This window comes from Microcaecilia unicolor, unplaced genomic scaffold, assembly GCF_901765095.1.
Source record: "Microcaecilia unicolor unplaced genomic scaffold, aMicUni1.1, whole genome shotgun sequence".
NCBI lineage: Eukaryota > Metazoa > Chordata > Amphibia > Gymnophiona > Siphonopidae > Microcaecilia > Microcaecilia unicolor.
This window is the reverse complement of record NW_021963005.1, coordinates 203725-221526: the sequence shown is the minus strand read 5'-3', so window position 1 is coordinate 221526 and position 17802 is coordinate 203725. Positions and strand designations below refer to the sequence as shown.

The following is a 17802-nucleotide window of genomic DNA, read 5'->3' as shown; positions in this document are numbered from 1 at the left end:
TTTTCAATTCTATCAGTACTCTGGGATGTATACCATCCGGTGCAGGCAATTTGCTACTCTTCAGTTTGTCAAATTGCCCCATTACATCCTCCATTCTATCAATACTTCCAGGCCAGGAATTTTCTGCTGAGCCCAGGTTCTAAGATAAACTTACACCGGGAGCCGACTGAAGTAGAAGTGGTATTGTTTAAATCAAGCTCTCAGGGAAAACTCTTTCAAGAGTTGACACAATCGCAACTGTCTCATGCCGGGGGGGGGGGGGGGGGGTCGAGCAGAGGTGGTAAGTGCAGACAATTGGGAGAGGATCTATTATCTATGCGCACAAATGCACCCGTATCACCCAATATAATCAAATTCAATTCCAGATCTTATACAGGGCATATTGGACCCCAGTCTAAAGTGGAAAGGCAAATCATAATGTGTCCAGTCTGTGTTGGAGGCACTGTAGGCCTAAGGAGACCCTTGAATATCTTTGGTGAGATTGTCTGGTGGTACAGAAATTTTGGCAGGTAGTGTGGACTAATGTAAAGAAGTACACGGGGGAACACTGGGCTAATGATAGAGCAGCTTGCCTTTTAGGAATTGGAGGGCATTGGTCCCCAAGGGGTGAGGCAACATTTGGCATTGCACACCTGTTGATTGTGGCTACCGAGATGACAATAGACAGATCATGGGGAGAGGGGGGTGGCCCCACCTGGAATGCAAGGCTGCAAGCAATCTGGGAAATTTGGAAGTATTATAAGATTACACTGGACTTAAGGAGGAAAGGGGATACACACACTGTAAAGGGAATGTGGAAAACCATAGGGACCTGGGAGAAACACAGGGAACCAGATCCTACAACCCCCAAAAAGCCACAGAGGAGATTCTCCCTTACCGGCCGCTTTTCCCCAAGAGACAACTTAGGGGCAAGAACTACAAATCCCAGCAGCCACCTTGGGAAAAAGAGAGACAAACCAGGGTGCATTCACAAGAGTCACCAGAAGGGGGCTGCAGGAGAAGGAGTAATACTAATTCTCCAACCTGGGGGAAAGAGAGGTGGAACAGGTGGGAAAAAGAAGAGAAAAAGCCCGAAAGGGTTAATGAGGAAAATGAGGAGCAGCTGGGAAGAGGGTGGGGCGAGGAGAGTATGGACTGGGCTCCTGAGAAGCAGAAAGAGGAGTTTGGGCCTTGGCCCATGGAGCTGACAGTACCCGAGCAAACCCTGGAGGAGCCCATGGATGTATCAGCTCTGGCCCAGAGAAAGCCACAGAAGTAAGACAGTCCCTGGCTAAGCAGGCCAGAGAAGGAAAGGGGTCAAGCGGGAGGAGGTCAGAAGAGTAAGTAAAAGTCTGACCAAGCGGGTGGGACCCCAGGCTTTGAGCCCGCGCAAAGCCAGATGAACTGTGGACTTGAAAAGCCAAGGTATAGTGCTGTTTGGAGCGCTTGGCTACCTGAACTGTGGATTAAAAAAAGCCAAGTTATATTGCCAATCTGAGAGAGCTTGGCTACCTGAACTGTGGATTTAAAGAGCCAAGTATAGTGCTGTTTTTGAGAGCTTGGTTACCTGAACTGTGGATTTATAAAAACCAAGGTGTCCTGAGCTGTTTTGTTTTGGGTGTTTTTTTTTGACCCAGGCTGTATGGTGCCTGGGTTATAACAAGCCCGGGTGGGACTGAATTAGAGTTTCTTTCTTTTGGAGCCGCTCCGCCCCAGGAAACCGAAAAGGGGAACCAGCGGCGGAAGCCTGGGCTGAGTTCTCCCAAGCTGAATGAGAGAACAATAAAAGGGAAAAGTTTGTATTTGATCCTGATGTGTTTTTTTGTTTGTTTCTTTATTGAACAAGACTTGTATGCTAAAGGCTGCTGAGAAGGGCGGATAGCCCTAGAGGCTGAGCAACGCCCAGCAACCTATTACAATTGGTGTCAGGAGTGGGATCTAATTTTTTTTTGGAACCTGTCGCTCGAGGAGGTCGAGACCAGCCCAGCAGAAAAGCCCGACGGAGGGGCCAACGCTGATAAAGGCGCAGACCCATCTTGGGTTCCGGTAAGCGGGGCCTAGACAGGTGGGGGCCGGAGGGATCTTAGAAAGACCCAAGGAAGTGGGGGAAATCGCACTTGGAGTGGTCCTCTGTTTTTTTTTTCTTCCAGGAGGCGGTTCTGGAGCAGGGGGATGGATCCGAACGAAATCTTCGCGTGGATGACCATGCAGTTTCAAAAACAGCAGGAACTGACAGCTAAGATGGTGGAGGACTCCTTAACGGCGGCGAGAGACCAACAGCAGCCGGTGTTAAAAATGCTCGAGGAGTTCTTTCAGAGGGGGATCCCCGCTCCAAGGGACATGGACCCAGCAGCCTTAGGACCATGGACTGGAGACAGCGGTGCGGTAGGAACACTATCCATGAACACACTGACCTGGGGAAAGTTAACAGAGCAGGACAATGTGGATGATTTCCTAACAGCCTTTGAAAGGGTGGCCGTGGCTGCTAGTTGGCCACAAGAACAGTGGGCCATGCGTTTAGTCCCTTCCCTGGCAGGGGAGGCCCTGGCCGCCTTTAGAGACCTGTCTCCAGGCGATGCTGCCCACTATGGGAGGCTGAAAGAGGCCATTAAGGACCGTTATGGCCTTAGTACCCAGGCCTATAGGCGGAAGTTTCGCGCCACTAAGTGGGAAAAGGGAGAAACCCCGAAAGCTGTGGCCAATAGGTTGATGGACTTATTAAAAAGATGGTTAGAGCCCGACCACCACACTATCCAGGAAATTCTCCAAGAATTGGTGGTGGAGCAATTCCTCCAAGGCCTACCTGGAGAAATAAGAGCAGAATTGGTAAAAAGAGGCTGTAAGACAGTTGAGGGAGTGACTGCCGGGTTGGAGTGGTATCTGGAAGCCCAACATTGGGGAGGACCCGAGAGGGAGGGGGGAAAGCCCCGACCCCAGGGGGGTGGGGGTACCAAAAGTTGCTCCTCCAAGATGGGGCAAAGGGAAGGGATGCCGGACTCCACTTGGCTGGGGAAAAAGAAAGGAGGGCTCCCATGGGAGGAAAAGAAGGTGGCCTCTTATGGGGTACAGCAGTGTTATAAGTGTGGGAGAACGGGGCATTTCAGGAAGGATTGCCCGAGTCGGGAGGGATGGATCTCCCAGGTTAACGAGGGATTTAAACCCAGGTATACGGCCCCTTTAGAGGTGGAAGGTTTACCGGTAGTGGCCATGTTGGACTCCGGGGCAGACCAGTCCATGATCTCCCGGCGGTTATGGGACCGAATAAGAGGGAGGAGGAATAGGGGACGGGATACCTATGAGGGGGCGGTAGCAATACAGTGTATCCATGGGGCCAGTACACGATACACCCTCCATAGAGTGAACCTAAAAGGGCCCACAGGCGACATAGAAATGGCTATGGCGGTTCTTCCAAGGTTACCCCAGGAGATGATTTTGGGAAGGGATTGGCCCCCTTTTTCCGATTGTATTAGAGAGAGAAGAGTATGGGTAACTACTCGGGCTCAGGCTCTTCGGGACCTAGAGGGGCAAGAGGAGGGAATAGAAGATATCTTTCCTTTCCAGGGCGAGGTCTTAGGGGAGCCGGGAAAAGAGAGAAAAAGGAAGGCCGTGAAAAAAAAGGAGAAGAGGGGTAGACAGGAGGCATTGGAGCAGGTGAGGGCCGAAAGCTATCTACCGGTAGCCCCAAAAGAACTGAGGGAACAGTTTCCTCAATTTCACAGGGAACAGGCAAATGATCCGACATTAGAGTATGCCTGGGGGAGGGCCCGACAGGGGGAAGATCAAGAGGCTCCGGGGTTCCGGATAGAAGGGGACATTTTATATCGGCAAGTGCCAAACTGGGAGAGCCCTGAGGGGGGGCGACAGTTGGTAGTTCCCCAGGCTTTCCGTCCCCTGGTCATAAGGCTCGCGCATGATCACCCGTTGGGTGGGCATAAGGACACTCAAGCCACCTTGACTCAGATTTTGGCTAGATTTTATTGGCCGGGAGTCTATAGGGAGGTGGAAAATTATTGTAAATCCTGCCCCAACTGTCAGAAGGTGTCAGACAGGTTCCCGCCCAAAGCCCCTTTAAATCCTATTCCGAGGGTGGAACAACCGGGGAAGAGGATAGCAATGGATATTATTGGCCCAGTCACGAAATCAAAAAGGGGTTTCTTATATGTATTGGTGGTAATGGATATGGCCACGAGATATCCATGGGCTGTGCCTTTAAGGAGCATATCCGCTAAAGTTATTGGCCGGGAGCTAATAAAAATATTCTGTGAGGTGGGTTTTCCCCGGGAGGTTCTGACGGATAGGGGATCCAACTTTATGTCCAGGACCCTAAAGCAAGTGTGGGAGGCGTTTGGGATACAACATCTCCGTACAGCGGCCTACCATCCCCAAACCAATGGGATGGTAGAGCGGTTTAATAAAACCTTAAAGGGCATGATAAAAAGAGCTCTAGGGGAAGATAGGACCAGCTGGGACCAACTGCTGCCTTTTGCGTTATACGCTTACCGAGAAAAGGTGCACGACTCTTTAGGAGTGTCCCCTTTTGAACTCATGTTTGGCAGGAGGCCCCGGGGCATTTTGGACATACTGCAAGAACAGTGGGTAACCCCAGAGGCCACGGATCAGTCAGTAGTCGAGTACTTACAGGATCTGAGGGCAAGATTAGGTAAGATACAAGAATATTCCCAGGAGAGGTTCGAAGAGAACCAAATTCTCCAAAAGAAATATTATGATAGGGGTACTAAAGAAAGGGAGTTTCAACCAGGGGATAGGGTGCTCATCTTAATCTCGGAGGACCCGCATAGGTTCGCTTCTAGGTGGAAGGGCCCCTGGGTGGTGAAGAAGTGACTAGGCCCCCTCACGTATGAGGTAGAAAACGAGAAGGGAAGAGTCCAAACTTTCCATGTAAACCTGATAAAACCCTGGGTAGCCAGGGTAGGCTTACAGGCTAGGGTGGAAGAAAAAGAGGGAGAGGAGTTGGGCCCCCAAATAAGGGATATCTTCCAGCCTGGGGAGCCGGGGGTTAATCCCCATTTGACCCCGGTACAAAAAAAGGAGTTAGGGAGCTTACTAAGAAGGTTTAAGGATGTATTAACAGCTTGCCCTGGAAGTACCCAGCTAGTGCAGCATGACATAGTAACAGAGAGGGGAAAGATAGTACGACAAAAACCCTATAGGCTTTCACCCATGAAAAGGCAAGAGGTAATAAAACAAGTACAGGAAATGTTAAACTTTGGGGTGATTGAGGAATCAAATAGCCCCTGGTCCAGCCCCGTGGTGCTAGTACCCAAGCCCGAGGGGGAGTGGCGGTTCTGTATCGATTTCCGCCAGCTGAACACCATTTCTCGGGCAGACGCCTATCCTATGCCCTATATTGAGGAGCTGGTGGACCGGTTAGGAACCGCACAATATCTCACTACCCTGGACTTAACAAAAGGGTATTGGCAAATCCCACTTACTCCCGGGGCTCAGGCAAAGACAGCTTTTAGCACCCCAATGGGCCTGTACCAGTTTAAGAGGTTGCCTTTTGGCCTGAATTCAGCAGCGGCGAGCTGTCAAAGATTGCTAGATCGGGTTCTTAGACCACATCAGGCCTACGCAGCGGCGTATATGGATGATGTGGTCATACACAGTGGGGAATGGGATACCCATGTGTTACAGGTAGGGGCGGTGCTGCAGGCTTTCCGAGAGGCAGGACTCACCCTGAACCCAAAGAAATGTCATTTTGCGCAATTTCGGGTGAAGTATTTGGGGTACAATGTGGGCCGAGGGGAAGTGAGGCCCTTGATAAATAAGGTTAAAAGCATACAGGAGTTTCCCCGCCCAAACACCAAAAAGCAATTGAGGCGCTTCCTGGGAATGGTAGGATACTACCGCCGTTTCATCCCTCTGTTTTCAGCTATGGCCACCCCCTTAACGGACATGCTAAGAGGGAAGAACCCTGATCATTTGAGATGGGGGGAGGGGGAACTGACGGCTTTTGAACAGATGCAGAAGGCCCTGTGTCAAGAGCCGGTCTTGAAGGCAGTAGATTTCGAGAGGCCCTTTATCCTGCAAACAGATGCCTCAGGGAGGAGGTTGGGGGCGGTACTATCCCAGGAACATAACAGGGAAGAACATCCCGTGTTATATTTGAGCCGAAAATTATTGCCCCATGAAGAGCATTACTCCACAATAGAGAAAGAATGCTTGGCCATACGGTGGGCCGTACAGGAATGTAATGTTTATTTGGAAGGAAAAAAATTCAAACTGGTAACAGACCATGCTCCATTGAAATGGCTGAACATGATGAAAAACAATAATGGACGATTAATGCGATGGTACCTAGCTTTACAGCCATTTCAATATAAGGTGGAGCATCGTCCTGGGAAGTGTTTGGCTCATGTGGACGCCCTATCCCGGGTAGACGAAGAAAAGGGAGCAAATGAAAGAAAAGGGAGAGAGGCGAGCTTAAGGGGGGGGGTATGTAAAGGGAATGTGGAAAACCATAGGGACCTGGGAGAAACACAGGGAACCAGATCCTACAACCCCCAAAAAGCCACAGAGGAGATTCTCCCTTACCGGCCGCTTTTCCCCAAGAGACAACTTAGGGGCAAGAACTACAAATCCCAGCAGCCACCTTGGGAAAAAGAGAGACAAACCAGGGTGCATTCACAAGAGTCACCAGAAGGGGGCTGCAGGAGAAGGAGTAATACTAATTCTCCAACCTGGGGGAAAGAGAGGTGGAACAGGTGGGAAAAAGAAGAGAAAAAGCCCGAAAGGGTTAATGAGGAAAATGAGGAGCAGCTGGGAAGAGGGTGGGGCGAGGAGAGTATGGACTGGGCTCCTGAGAAGCAGAAAGAGGAGTTTGGGCCTTGGCCCATGGAGCTGACAGTACCCGAGCAAACCCTGGAGGAGCCCATGGATGTATCAGCTCTGGCCCAGAGAAAGCCACAGAAGTAAGACAGTCCCTGGCTAAGCAGGCCAGAGAAGGAAAGGGGTCAAGCGGGAGGAGGTCAGAAGAGTAAGTAAAAGTCTGACCAAGCGGGTGGGACCCCAGGCTTTGAGCCCGCGCAAAGCCAGATGAACTGTGGACTTGAAAAGCCAAGGTATAGTGCTGTTTGGAGCGCTTGGCTACCTGAACTGTGGATTAAAAAAAGCCAAGTTATATTGCCAATCTGAGAGAGCTTGGCTACCTGAACTGTGGATTTAAAGAGCCAAGTATAGTGCTGTTTTTGAGAGCTTGGTTACCTGAACTGTGGATTTATAAAAACCAAGGTGTCCTGAGCTGTTTTGTTTTTGGGTGTTTTTTTTTGACCCAGGCTGTATGGTGCCTGGGTTATAACAAGCCCGGGTGGGACTGAATTAGAGTTTCTTTCTTTTGGAGCCGCTCCGCCCCAGGAAACCGAAAAGGGGAACCAGCGGCGGAAGCCTGGGCTGAGTTCTCCCAAGCTGAATGAGAGAACAATAAAAGGGAAAAGTTTGTATTTGATCCTGATGTGTTTTTTTGTTTGTTTCTTTATTGAACAAGACTTGTATGCTAAAGGCTGCTGAGAAGGGCGGATAGCCCTAGAGGCTGAGCAACGCCCAGCAACCTATTACAACACGCAGTTATGTTGTATGCTTGATGTATACATCAGACACACAATAGGATGCCTGTTCATTAATCGTCACACAGATCCAAGTAGAAGGGCAGCAGTATCTGTTTAGTCTTATATATACACAACGGTTGCAGAAAACCCACCAATATACCCATAGTATGTGATGTGGGGAGGGAGGGTTAGGGGAGGAGGGGAAGTGCTAGGGAGGGGAAACCTTGATGTTGATGTGGTTATGGGCTTTGGTGGCGAGTTGACTCTATTGCTGTATGGTACAACTGGATTACATGATATTGTATGTTTTATACACCACCAAGCACACTTGTTCTGGGTTGTGGGTATGGTCATTGTTATCCTTCTGTTCTACTTCAAAACTTCAATAACTACTACAGTTTAAAAAAAATCCCTAACCCCCCCCCCCACCTTAATCTTCTTTATACTGCCAGCTGCATAAACTGAAAACATCTATACAGTAAGAAATGCATGCACAAATAAAGCTTTAAAAGCTTTTTAAAATGTCCTGTGCCATTACACAACAACAGAACTCGTGGTAGTGCATACCACAAGAGCGGCCCAGCCACTGAAAAAACAGCTGTCCTCGTTTTCAGCATATTGAACCCCAAGCATCCCCTGAATTGACAGGTGCATAGCTGTTTCAGATTGCAGTTGTGTTCCTGGGTAATAATACAAAGGCTGATGAATTAATGACAATACCTTAAACTGTACCCTAAAATAGATGGGTAACCAGTGTACTTGTTTCAACAAAGGAGTAATATGCAACTTCTTAGAGACTGCCAGAACCATCCTAGCAGTAAGAAGACTAGGGGACATACCCTGGAGGAAAAATTCATAATGCTATTAAGGTGGACCTGAGGGAAAGCCACTGCTTTTCCCTGGGGGTTGGAAACATAGTCTTGGTACTTCTTGGGATTCTGCCAAGTACTTCTGACTTAGCTTGCCCACTATTGAAAGCAGGATGCTGAGTTTGAGAGACCTTTGTCTGACCCAGTATGACAATTCTTATGTTCTGTACTATTTGATTTCAAAAAAGACAGCCAACTACAACATTATCTAAGGGTAGTAAAGGGAGAAGGCATCTACAGCATTAAGCAGTACCCCTTTTTACAACTCTTGACCAGAGCCACCAATGTGTGGCTGACATCCCGTTGATCTATGGAGAAAGCAAAGTTGCTTACATGTAAAAAAAAAATTCATTATGGAAAGCAGGATTATTTAACCATACAAACCCTCCCAACACTGCCTCTCAGCTAAAGCTGCCTACCGCTAAGAAATCAACCGACAGGGCAAGAGAGTTCAATCTACAGCAGGGGTTCTCAACCCAGTCCTCAGGACACACCTAGCTAGTCAGGTTTTCAGAATATCCACAATGAATATGCATGAAGATAAATTTGCATACAATGGAGGTAGAGCATGCAAATCTATCTCATGCATATTCATTGTAGGTACCCTGAGAACGTGACTAGCTAGGTATGTACTGAGGACTGGGTTGAGAACCCTTGGTCTACAGGCAGGAGCAAGATGCACATGCTCAGAAAAGCATACTAGACCTTTCTGAGTTTGTGGAGAGCAAATATCTGAACTTAGCACCATCAGATGATGTCACCAACATATGGCTAATACCTGTTGTCCATGAAGAACCCAAGTTATAGGTAAGCAACTTCACTGTGTCACTGAATGATGCTACCCATTGAAGTGCCTTATAAATTTTGCTTGTTGACAGGAAAAATAACCAGGGCCGCCGAGAGACTAAGCCGGGCCTGGGGCAAGGACGCCCCCCCCCCCCCCCCCCCCCCCCCGCTGCAGTCCCCGGTCTCACCTGCCTGCCCTCAGCTCCGTCCACCACCGGGCCCCCTGCATTACAATCGGCAGCACCTCAGCTCCATTTGGAAAGGCAGATCTCCTCCCTTCAGGCCTTCCCTCACTGTGTCCCGCCCTCGTCTGATGTAACATCCAGTTTCCGCGAGGGCGGGACACAAGGAGGGCCCGAAGGGAGGCGATCTGCCTTTCCAAATGGAGCAGAGGCACTGCCGATCTTAATGCAGGGGGCCCAGTGTCGGACAGAGCCAAGGGCAGGCAGGTGAGACTGGGGACTGCAGCGCTGGCGGCCTGACCCCAGCACCGGGCCCTTCCCCCTGCCCCCCCTCTCAGCGGCCCTGATAACTACTATTCAGAGGCTGATGTTCTTTAAATGCTTGTGATATACTTTTAATATCTAAACCACTTCTATAAGCCATAGTAATTATGAAAAAAACCAGAATCCTAAAATACTGAGACCGATATAAAGATGTCTGAAGAAAGAACATATGTAGTCTTGAATGCTCATATACTACAACAGATTGTTTTTGCTGATCCTTCAAAACAAAAGACTACAGTACAAACATACCGGCCCACTGCGCTCCTTTCCAGCGGTAATAGCCCAGGTGTGTGGGCTTCTTCCATCTTTATCATGCAACCGCAAATCACCCCCTACATCCAATAGCTTGCTGAGAATCCACTGATTACATGAAAAGGCTGCTGCATGAACTGGCGTACTTCCATCATAACAGCGGCTACAAAATATAACATGCATGCTTATTCTCTCTTCATTAGTTAAAGCAGAAATAAAGCAAAAGATGTCTTGGAATCCACAAAAATAACTGATAATTATGTAAGATATAGTAAAAATTCACACTAAAACATTATAATTACAGAAAGAAGAGAAAGCAAGGTTACTTACCTGTAATTGTTTATCTCTTTGGACAAACAGGATAAGTCAGCCATACATGACATCATCCCCCATGTGGCTGACTCATCCTGCTTCTCCATAGAGAAAAACAATTATACTAGAAATCAAACAGCAGAAACAGATCAATAATCAATAAAGCAGACCACCTTGTAACTTTACAGTAGTAATTCCCAAATTGGGTTCCACAAACTCTCTTCAGGGGGTTCCTCATCGGTACAAGTTCTAGTTAGCTGGGATAGGAGTGATCCTCAGTCGTTTCTGCCCATGCCAGCTCTGTTGACAAAATGGCTGGCGAGACTGCTGCTAAAGGTTCCAGCAGCCATTTTGAGATTGGAGCCAACAGGAACAGGAGCAACTGAGGGTTGTTCCTGTTGGCTCTGGACCATCAACAATATGGTAGGCCCAGGGGTGGGGGCAGGGGGCCTACATGTGGTTCCCAAAGAGAGGGACTCCTTGTATTGGGGGAAGGAAGGAGCGAGTTCTTTGGTGTATAAAAAATATTTTAGGGGTTCCGCAATAGAAAAATAGTTTGGGAATCCATGCTTTGTGATGCAATGTAATGCAATGTTCCTTACCCGTAACAGTTGCTTTCTAGACAGTGGGATTAATAAGGTACACAAGTGGGACACTATTAAAAGTGCCACGTTAGTACTACTCTCTTGAGCTCAAAACTTAGTGTAAAGTTCCAAACATGTGCAGCCCTTCCAGCACACAGCAGTTTCCTCCACTCCTTAGTCCATTCTAAATCTGTGAACAGAAAAATAACTCTCATGGAGCTGGGTGGAATTGTGTGCCTTATCAATCGTGTTGTCTATGGAAAACATCTGTTACACATCAGCAATCCAAGCAACAAAACAGAAGCAAAACACTCCACAGACTTCACACAAGCATCAACGAACAGCAGAGGTAGTCCATAAAAAGGGGAGACACTCAAGATTTTGCCACATACAAATTTATTGTACAAAGACCCCAAAATATTTGATGTTGTAAAGAATAGGTGGCATATAATATTGTGCTCCCAGGAATGTCACAATCACATGTGGAACAGACCACTACCAGTTAAATTGTGTTTACCAGACTAAACCCCGATATTCAGCAGCACAGGTACCCAGATAGTGCTACTGAATATTTGGACAGACCACTGCAGTACTATCCAGTTAGTAAAAAGGCAGAGCCAGGAATCAAGGCCATAACTAGCTATGTGTAGCCAGTGTGGCCGCACAGGGCGCAAGCAAGGCTGGGGTGCAAAAACTGAGCCCCTTCCATTGGTTTCCCTTTTGAGAATAGCCTAGGCGCCAATGAAAAGCCAGAGAAGATCATACAGTAGAAAAGTTGGACTGAATGGTAAACCAATAGTGCTTTGTGTAATGAGGATGCACTGGATTATTTGTATATGTATTGAGATCCAGAGTACAAGACCAACCTACTTCAATGAACAGAGGAAGATGATGGTCATTCTGAACCTTTTGTTGAGAAAACAGTTGAGATTTCTGAGATCTAGGGTGTAAGGCTACTATCCATCTCTAAACAAGAAAGTATCTGGAGTAAAAATATTGATTTCTTCCCTTGTGGTGGACAAGTTCAATAACCATGACCTTGAGAAGAATGTGAGATGGATAGAGGGCATTTGGGACTATTATAAAGGTTAGGGAACAATGAAGGTTGTGGGATTATTGAGGACCAGAAGAAAATTTCAACCCCACTCCTTACAAAAAAAGAGAGAAATGTTGGTTAGATTGAAGATTGTTTTGGCTGAAAACCTTCTCCTTCCATTGACTTCATGGTAACATGTCACTGATTTTATGGCAGTTCCTTTTGGTAGAAAAACTTTTCCTTGGAACAACAACCATAACCATAGTGGTTAAGGAAATAATCAGAGCAGAGGAGATAGGCCTAAACCAGGGGAGGGCAACCTTTATACAAAGAGGGCTTCGTGAATGTCTGTACTACTCCTAGAGGGCCGCAATATTACATAATGATGGAACTGAAAATAGACCAATGCAAAATAAATAAATTTAACTAAACACAATGGAAACAAACTGCTAAAGTGGCTATTCTGAAATTATTTGTGAAAAACAGCATTTAAAATCAACAAGGGTGGGCCACAGTTTGCCAACCCCTGGTCTAAACTGTTGAGAGATAACTGCAAGCAGAACAATGACCTTTAACCATAACTAGCAGTTCTTTCAGGTTTGTTTGTTTGTTTTGTTTTTAAGACTGGGGGGGGGAGAGTTATCAATGTGGGTTACCATTAAGATGGTTTATTATGCTGTAAACCCAGGTTATTAGTAACTAGGTCTCGCTGTATAAAATGAGACGTGTGGTAAAATAGCACATGCTGTGGTAAAATAACCCAGCTTAATAGTAGTCCATGTTGATAACGTCCTCCTTGGATCTCTACCAGAAAGGTTTATGCCAGCTTGCAACACAGAAGGTTGCAACTATGCAATGTGCCTAGGGGGACTGCAGTGACAGGAAGTTCTAGCCAAGGGTCCAAGCATATCATAATCCATTCTGATAAGGTGAATGCCACACTCATCAGCTTTTGGCAGAATAGCAAAAACTGAGATTGAGTAAAGGGAGGAACTGATGGCAGTAACAAGCAGCAAACATAGATGCTGGGAAGACTTTCTTCCTTGACCAAGGTAACGTACAGGAGTATTTTCGTTGAAGAGAGTTGGATAAATCCCTCCGTGTAAGACTGTAAGAGGACCTAATTAAACTGTGGAGGATTCACAGTTTATGCACAATTTCTTTGAACTAAACAGTAAAAGGAATATGGTACACACAAGTGCTGTTGGCCAGAGAGTAGGCCCTGAACAAGTACCACAGTGGTTGTTATAAGAACTATATACTTACAAAGGCCAAAACATATAAACATACTTTCATTTCCTTCTGAAGCAGAAAAGGAACCTCTCTAGGCTTTTTTGGAGGGGGGGGTTGGGGGGGGGGGTAGGGGTTGTTTGTTTGTTACACCTTCATCACAACTGAAGAAGCTGGAAGTGAAGCCCTAATAGATAACAGGAAAGCAGAGAGAAAACATAAGTTAAAACAGGACCTTAATTAAACTTCAGAATAACACTTGGGCCTTACCGGTGCTAAGAAAATGCAAGAAAGCCACTGACCAGGTACAACACCATGCTTAATATTTTAACTTTATTTTTATTAATTAAATATTAGCTTACAAGCATCCATTTGATTCAGAAATATGACCCACCAAAGATAAAAGAAAAAATTACACAACATAAAAACTAAGAAAAATAAGATTACTGCAGATGGATATTAGACCACAATCAAATTAGGGCAGAAAACGAAAAAAAAAAGTGAGCTAATTATGAAGATAATAATTAGTAACAAAGACAGTCTGGCTTTGGCACGATATCTTGGCAGGTTACATTATTAATATTAACACTCATAGAATACTACTACTACTACTACTTATTTCTAAAGCGCTACTAGACGTACGCAGCGCTGTACACTTGAACATGAAGAGACAGTCCCTGCTCGACAGAGCTTACAATCTAATTAGGACAGACAAACAAGAGATAAGGGAATATTAAAGTGAGGATGATAAAATAAGGGTTCTGAACAAGTGAATACGGGTTAGGAGTTAAAAGCAGCATCAAAAGGTGGGCTTTTAGCTTAGATTTAAAGACGGCCAGAGATGGAGCTTGACGTACCGGCTCAGGAAGTCTATTCCAGGCATGTGGTACAGCAAGATAAAAGGAACGGAGTCTGGAGTTAGCAGTGGAGGAGAAGGGTGCAGATAAGAGAGATTTACCCAGTGAACGGAGTTCCCGGGGAGAGATGAGAGGTACTGAGGAGCTGCAGAGTGAATTCACTTATAGGTCAATAAGAGGAGTTTGAACTGTATGCGGAAATGGATAGGAAGCCAGTGAAGTGACTTGAGGAGAGGGCTAATATGAGCATAACGACACTGGCGGAATATTAGTCGTGCAGCAGAATTTTGAACAGATTGAAGAGGAGAGAGATGGCTAAGTGGGAGACCTGTGAGAAGCAAGTTGCAAGTCTAAGTGAGAGGTGATAAGAGTGTGGATGAGGGTTCTGGTAGTGTGCTCAGTTGAAAAAGGCTGGGAGATTTGACCCTGTGTTAGGCCACGACCCAACTAATATGTTGTCCACCACAGCATGAGCAACTAGAGAGCTTAGGGTGGGGCCAGATAGTGGGATTTTTGGCCCCCTCCAACAAAAAAGATGTTCTGCTGTCCCTGGTTCAAGGGTCCTTAATTTGAACTTATACCATTGCTGAACACACTTTACAAGAATCCTATGCTTGGGTCTGATAAATGCATAGCTTGATTTCTTATTAGAAAGACACTTACTGGTTAGGATCCGATCCATACTCCAACAGAAGATTAGCTAACTTAGCAAGATCTAGCAAAGCAGCTACAAACAATGGTGTCTGGCCCAATGAGTTCACTGTGTCAGGACAAATGCCTATGGACAAAATATACTACATATAAACAATGAATCAATTTTAAAGAATATCTTTAAAATGAGCTGAACATAACTTAACATTTTAATACTGAGCTCACAATGAAATTGTTCCAAGATGCATCAAATGGCAATGTATGATATAGTAATAATGTGAATTTCCAGAACATTCTGAGATTTATGAAAAAATGAGCAGACAAATTCATGTTATCAAGTTTTTCAGTGCTTGCATGCACAATGGCAAAACAGGCGCAAAACAAGCAGCTGAAAGCAGATCCTATGTTCAGAAAGGCAATTTATAAATTATTAAAATATTAAATATGAGAAAGGTTAAACAGAACAAGAAATATTCAGAAAAACAACAAGAAAAAAACCCAAATAGTATAGCTTTTACTTCATAGTAGCATAGTAAATGACGGCAGATAAAGACCTGTACAGTCCATCCAGTCTGCCCAACAAGATAAACTCATTTTACATGGCATGTGATACTTTATATGTATACCCGAGTTTGATTTGTCCTTGCTTTTCTCAGGGCACAGACTGTAGAAGTCTGCCCAGTACTGTTCTTCTACTAAGTTCTGAAGCTAATATTGAAGCCCCTTAAATTTACACTCCAGCCCATCCCTTATCTATTCAGTCACAATCAGGGCGTAGACCATAGAAGTCTGCCCAGCTCCCGTTTTGTTTCCAATTGCTGGCATCGCCACCCAATCTCCACTAAGATTCCACGGAACCATTCCTTCTAAACAGGATTCCTTTGTGTCTATTCCACGCATGTTTGAATTCCATTACCGTTTTCATCTCCACCACCTCCCGCGGGAGGGCATTCCACATATCCACCACCCTCTCCGTGAAAAAATACTTCCTGACATTAGTCCTGAATCTGCCTGCCCCCCTTCAACCTCAATTCATGTCCTCTAGTTCTACCACCTTCCCGTCTCCGGAAAAGGTTCGTTTGCGGATTAATACCTTGCAAATATTTGAACATCTGTATCATATCACCCCTGTTTCTCCTTTCCTCCAAGGTATACATGTTTAGGTCAGCAAGTCTCTCCTCATACGGTTTGCAACACAAATCCCATACCATTTTCGTAGCTTTTCTTTGCACCGCTTCCAGTCTTTTTACATCTTTAGCAAGATACGGCCGCCAAAACTGAACACAATACTCCAAGTGGGGCCTCACCAACGACTTGTAGAGGGGCATCAACACTTCCGTTCTTCTGATGGTTATGCCCCTCTCTACGCCGCCTAGCATCCTTCCGGCCACGGTCGTCGCCTTGTGTCTTCACCTTCAGATCCTCCGACACCAACACCTCAAGGTCTCTCTCCTGAATTGAGCTTACTAATCTCTCCCCTCCTATCCAGTATCTCTTTTGGGTTTCCGCACCCCAAGTGCATCACTCTACACTTTTTGGCATTAAATTTTAACTGCCAGACCCTCAACCATTCTTCTAACGTTCAGAAATCTCATCGTTTCTACTCCCTCCAGGGTGTCCACTCTATTGGCTATTTTCATGTCATCCACAAAAAGACACACCTTTCCTTCCAACCCTTCAGCAATATCTCCCACTATGAGTGGCCTAGTGGTTAGGGTGGTGGACTCTGGTCCTGGAGAACTGGGGAACTGAGTTCGATTCCCACTTCAGGCACGGGCAGCTCCTTGTGACTCTGGGCAAGTCACTTAACCCTCCATTGCCCCAGGTACAAATAAGTACCTGTGTATGTAAGCCGCATTGAGCCTGCCATGAGTGGGAAAGCGCGGGGTACAAATGTAACAAAAAAAAAAAAAAATTAAACAGCATAGGCCCCAGCACCCTGAGGAACTGCACTGTTCACCTTCCTTTCCTCCGAGCGGATTCCATTTACCACCACCCTCTGCCACTTGTCGGTCAACCAGTTTCTTATCCAGTTCACCACTTTCGGTCCTAAGTTCAACCCTTTCAGCTTATTCACTTCAATATGATGTTGTACACCACACAGATCAGTCTTAATTTACAATTAACTTGTCCCCTCGACTGCATTGTAAGATGTCTCATTATACTATATGAACAGTGTATTCTATCATTTGAATGTTCTATTTTATTTATTTAGATTTTGCTTACACCTTTTTCAGTAGTAGCTCAAGGTGAGTTACATTCAGGTACACTGGATATTTCTCTGTCCCAGGAGGGCTCACAATCTAAGTTTGTACCCGAGGCAATGGAGGGTTAAGTGACTTGCCCAAGATCACAAGGAGCAGCAGCGGGATGTCTATTGTGTTTCCTTTGTTTTGTGCTAACATTTTGAGTATCATATCTATGTTATATGAATGTTCTTCCATGCTGCCTATTATAGTATCAATCATACATGCTGATATTCATCATATTTCTGTTATATGAATGTTTTACAGTGCTTTTAAATGTGTAGATTTCTGATATTGGCAAATTGAATCCTAGTAATAGGACTAACATGATACGTCTCCAAGTTTACCTCACTGATAGTATTTATGCTTATATTTGGTAATTTTACTATTGTTATGTTGCTAATAAACTATTTTATGTGAAGCTATACATCATTTTCGGTGAATCACTTCATAAAAGCTGTTAATAAATCCCAATAAAGAAACATGGCATATAAGAAACTGATGAAAAAAATAGGTACAAAGGAATGTAAAATGAATTAACCTTAAAATTATTTTTAAAAATTGTAAAGAGGGGTACCTACTATCAATCCCGTTTGTATTCCTCCATCCTACATAAAAAATATATTCAACACTGAAATTCTTACATTTTCTCTTCCTCTGACAAAAATAATTTCTTACCTTTTTTGAGAATCTTTTTCACTTTCATGTAGTTTCCTTGTTGAACATAATGATGTAGTTGAGCTTCAACGGAATTGTTTTTAACAAAACCAATACGAACAGGGCACGGCAACGTTAGAGCAACAGCATGAGACATTCTTTACCAGAAAAACAAAACAGAATATTGTATGTATCAGACACATCCTCATACAGCCTGCATGTGTTGTATATAGTCTGGAAGAGTGTACAAGAAGCTCCACTAGTGATACAAA

The 17802-nt window shown here is 45.4% G+C and overlaps 1 protein-coding gene across 1 annotated transcript in view; it reads right to left on the bottom strand.

Annotated features, from left to right (window-relative positions):
- LOC115458713 (inactive serine/threonine-protein kinase TEX14-like) overlaps nt 1-17687 on the bottom strand; it is a gene marked incomplete at its 3' end in the record, with an annotated part of 207866 nt that extends 190179 nt beyond the window's left edge. Inside the window, 3 exon segments of the mRNA XM_030188539.1 lie at nt 9955-10120; nt 14640-14754; nt 17552-17687. Of these exon segments, the coding sequence (XP_030044399.1) occupies nt 9955-10120; nt 14640-14754; nt 17552-17687 (417 nt within the window).
- Nucleotides 17688-17802: the final 115 nt, after the last annotated feature.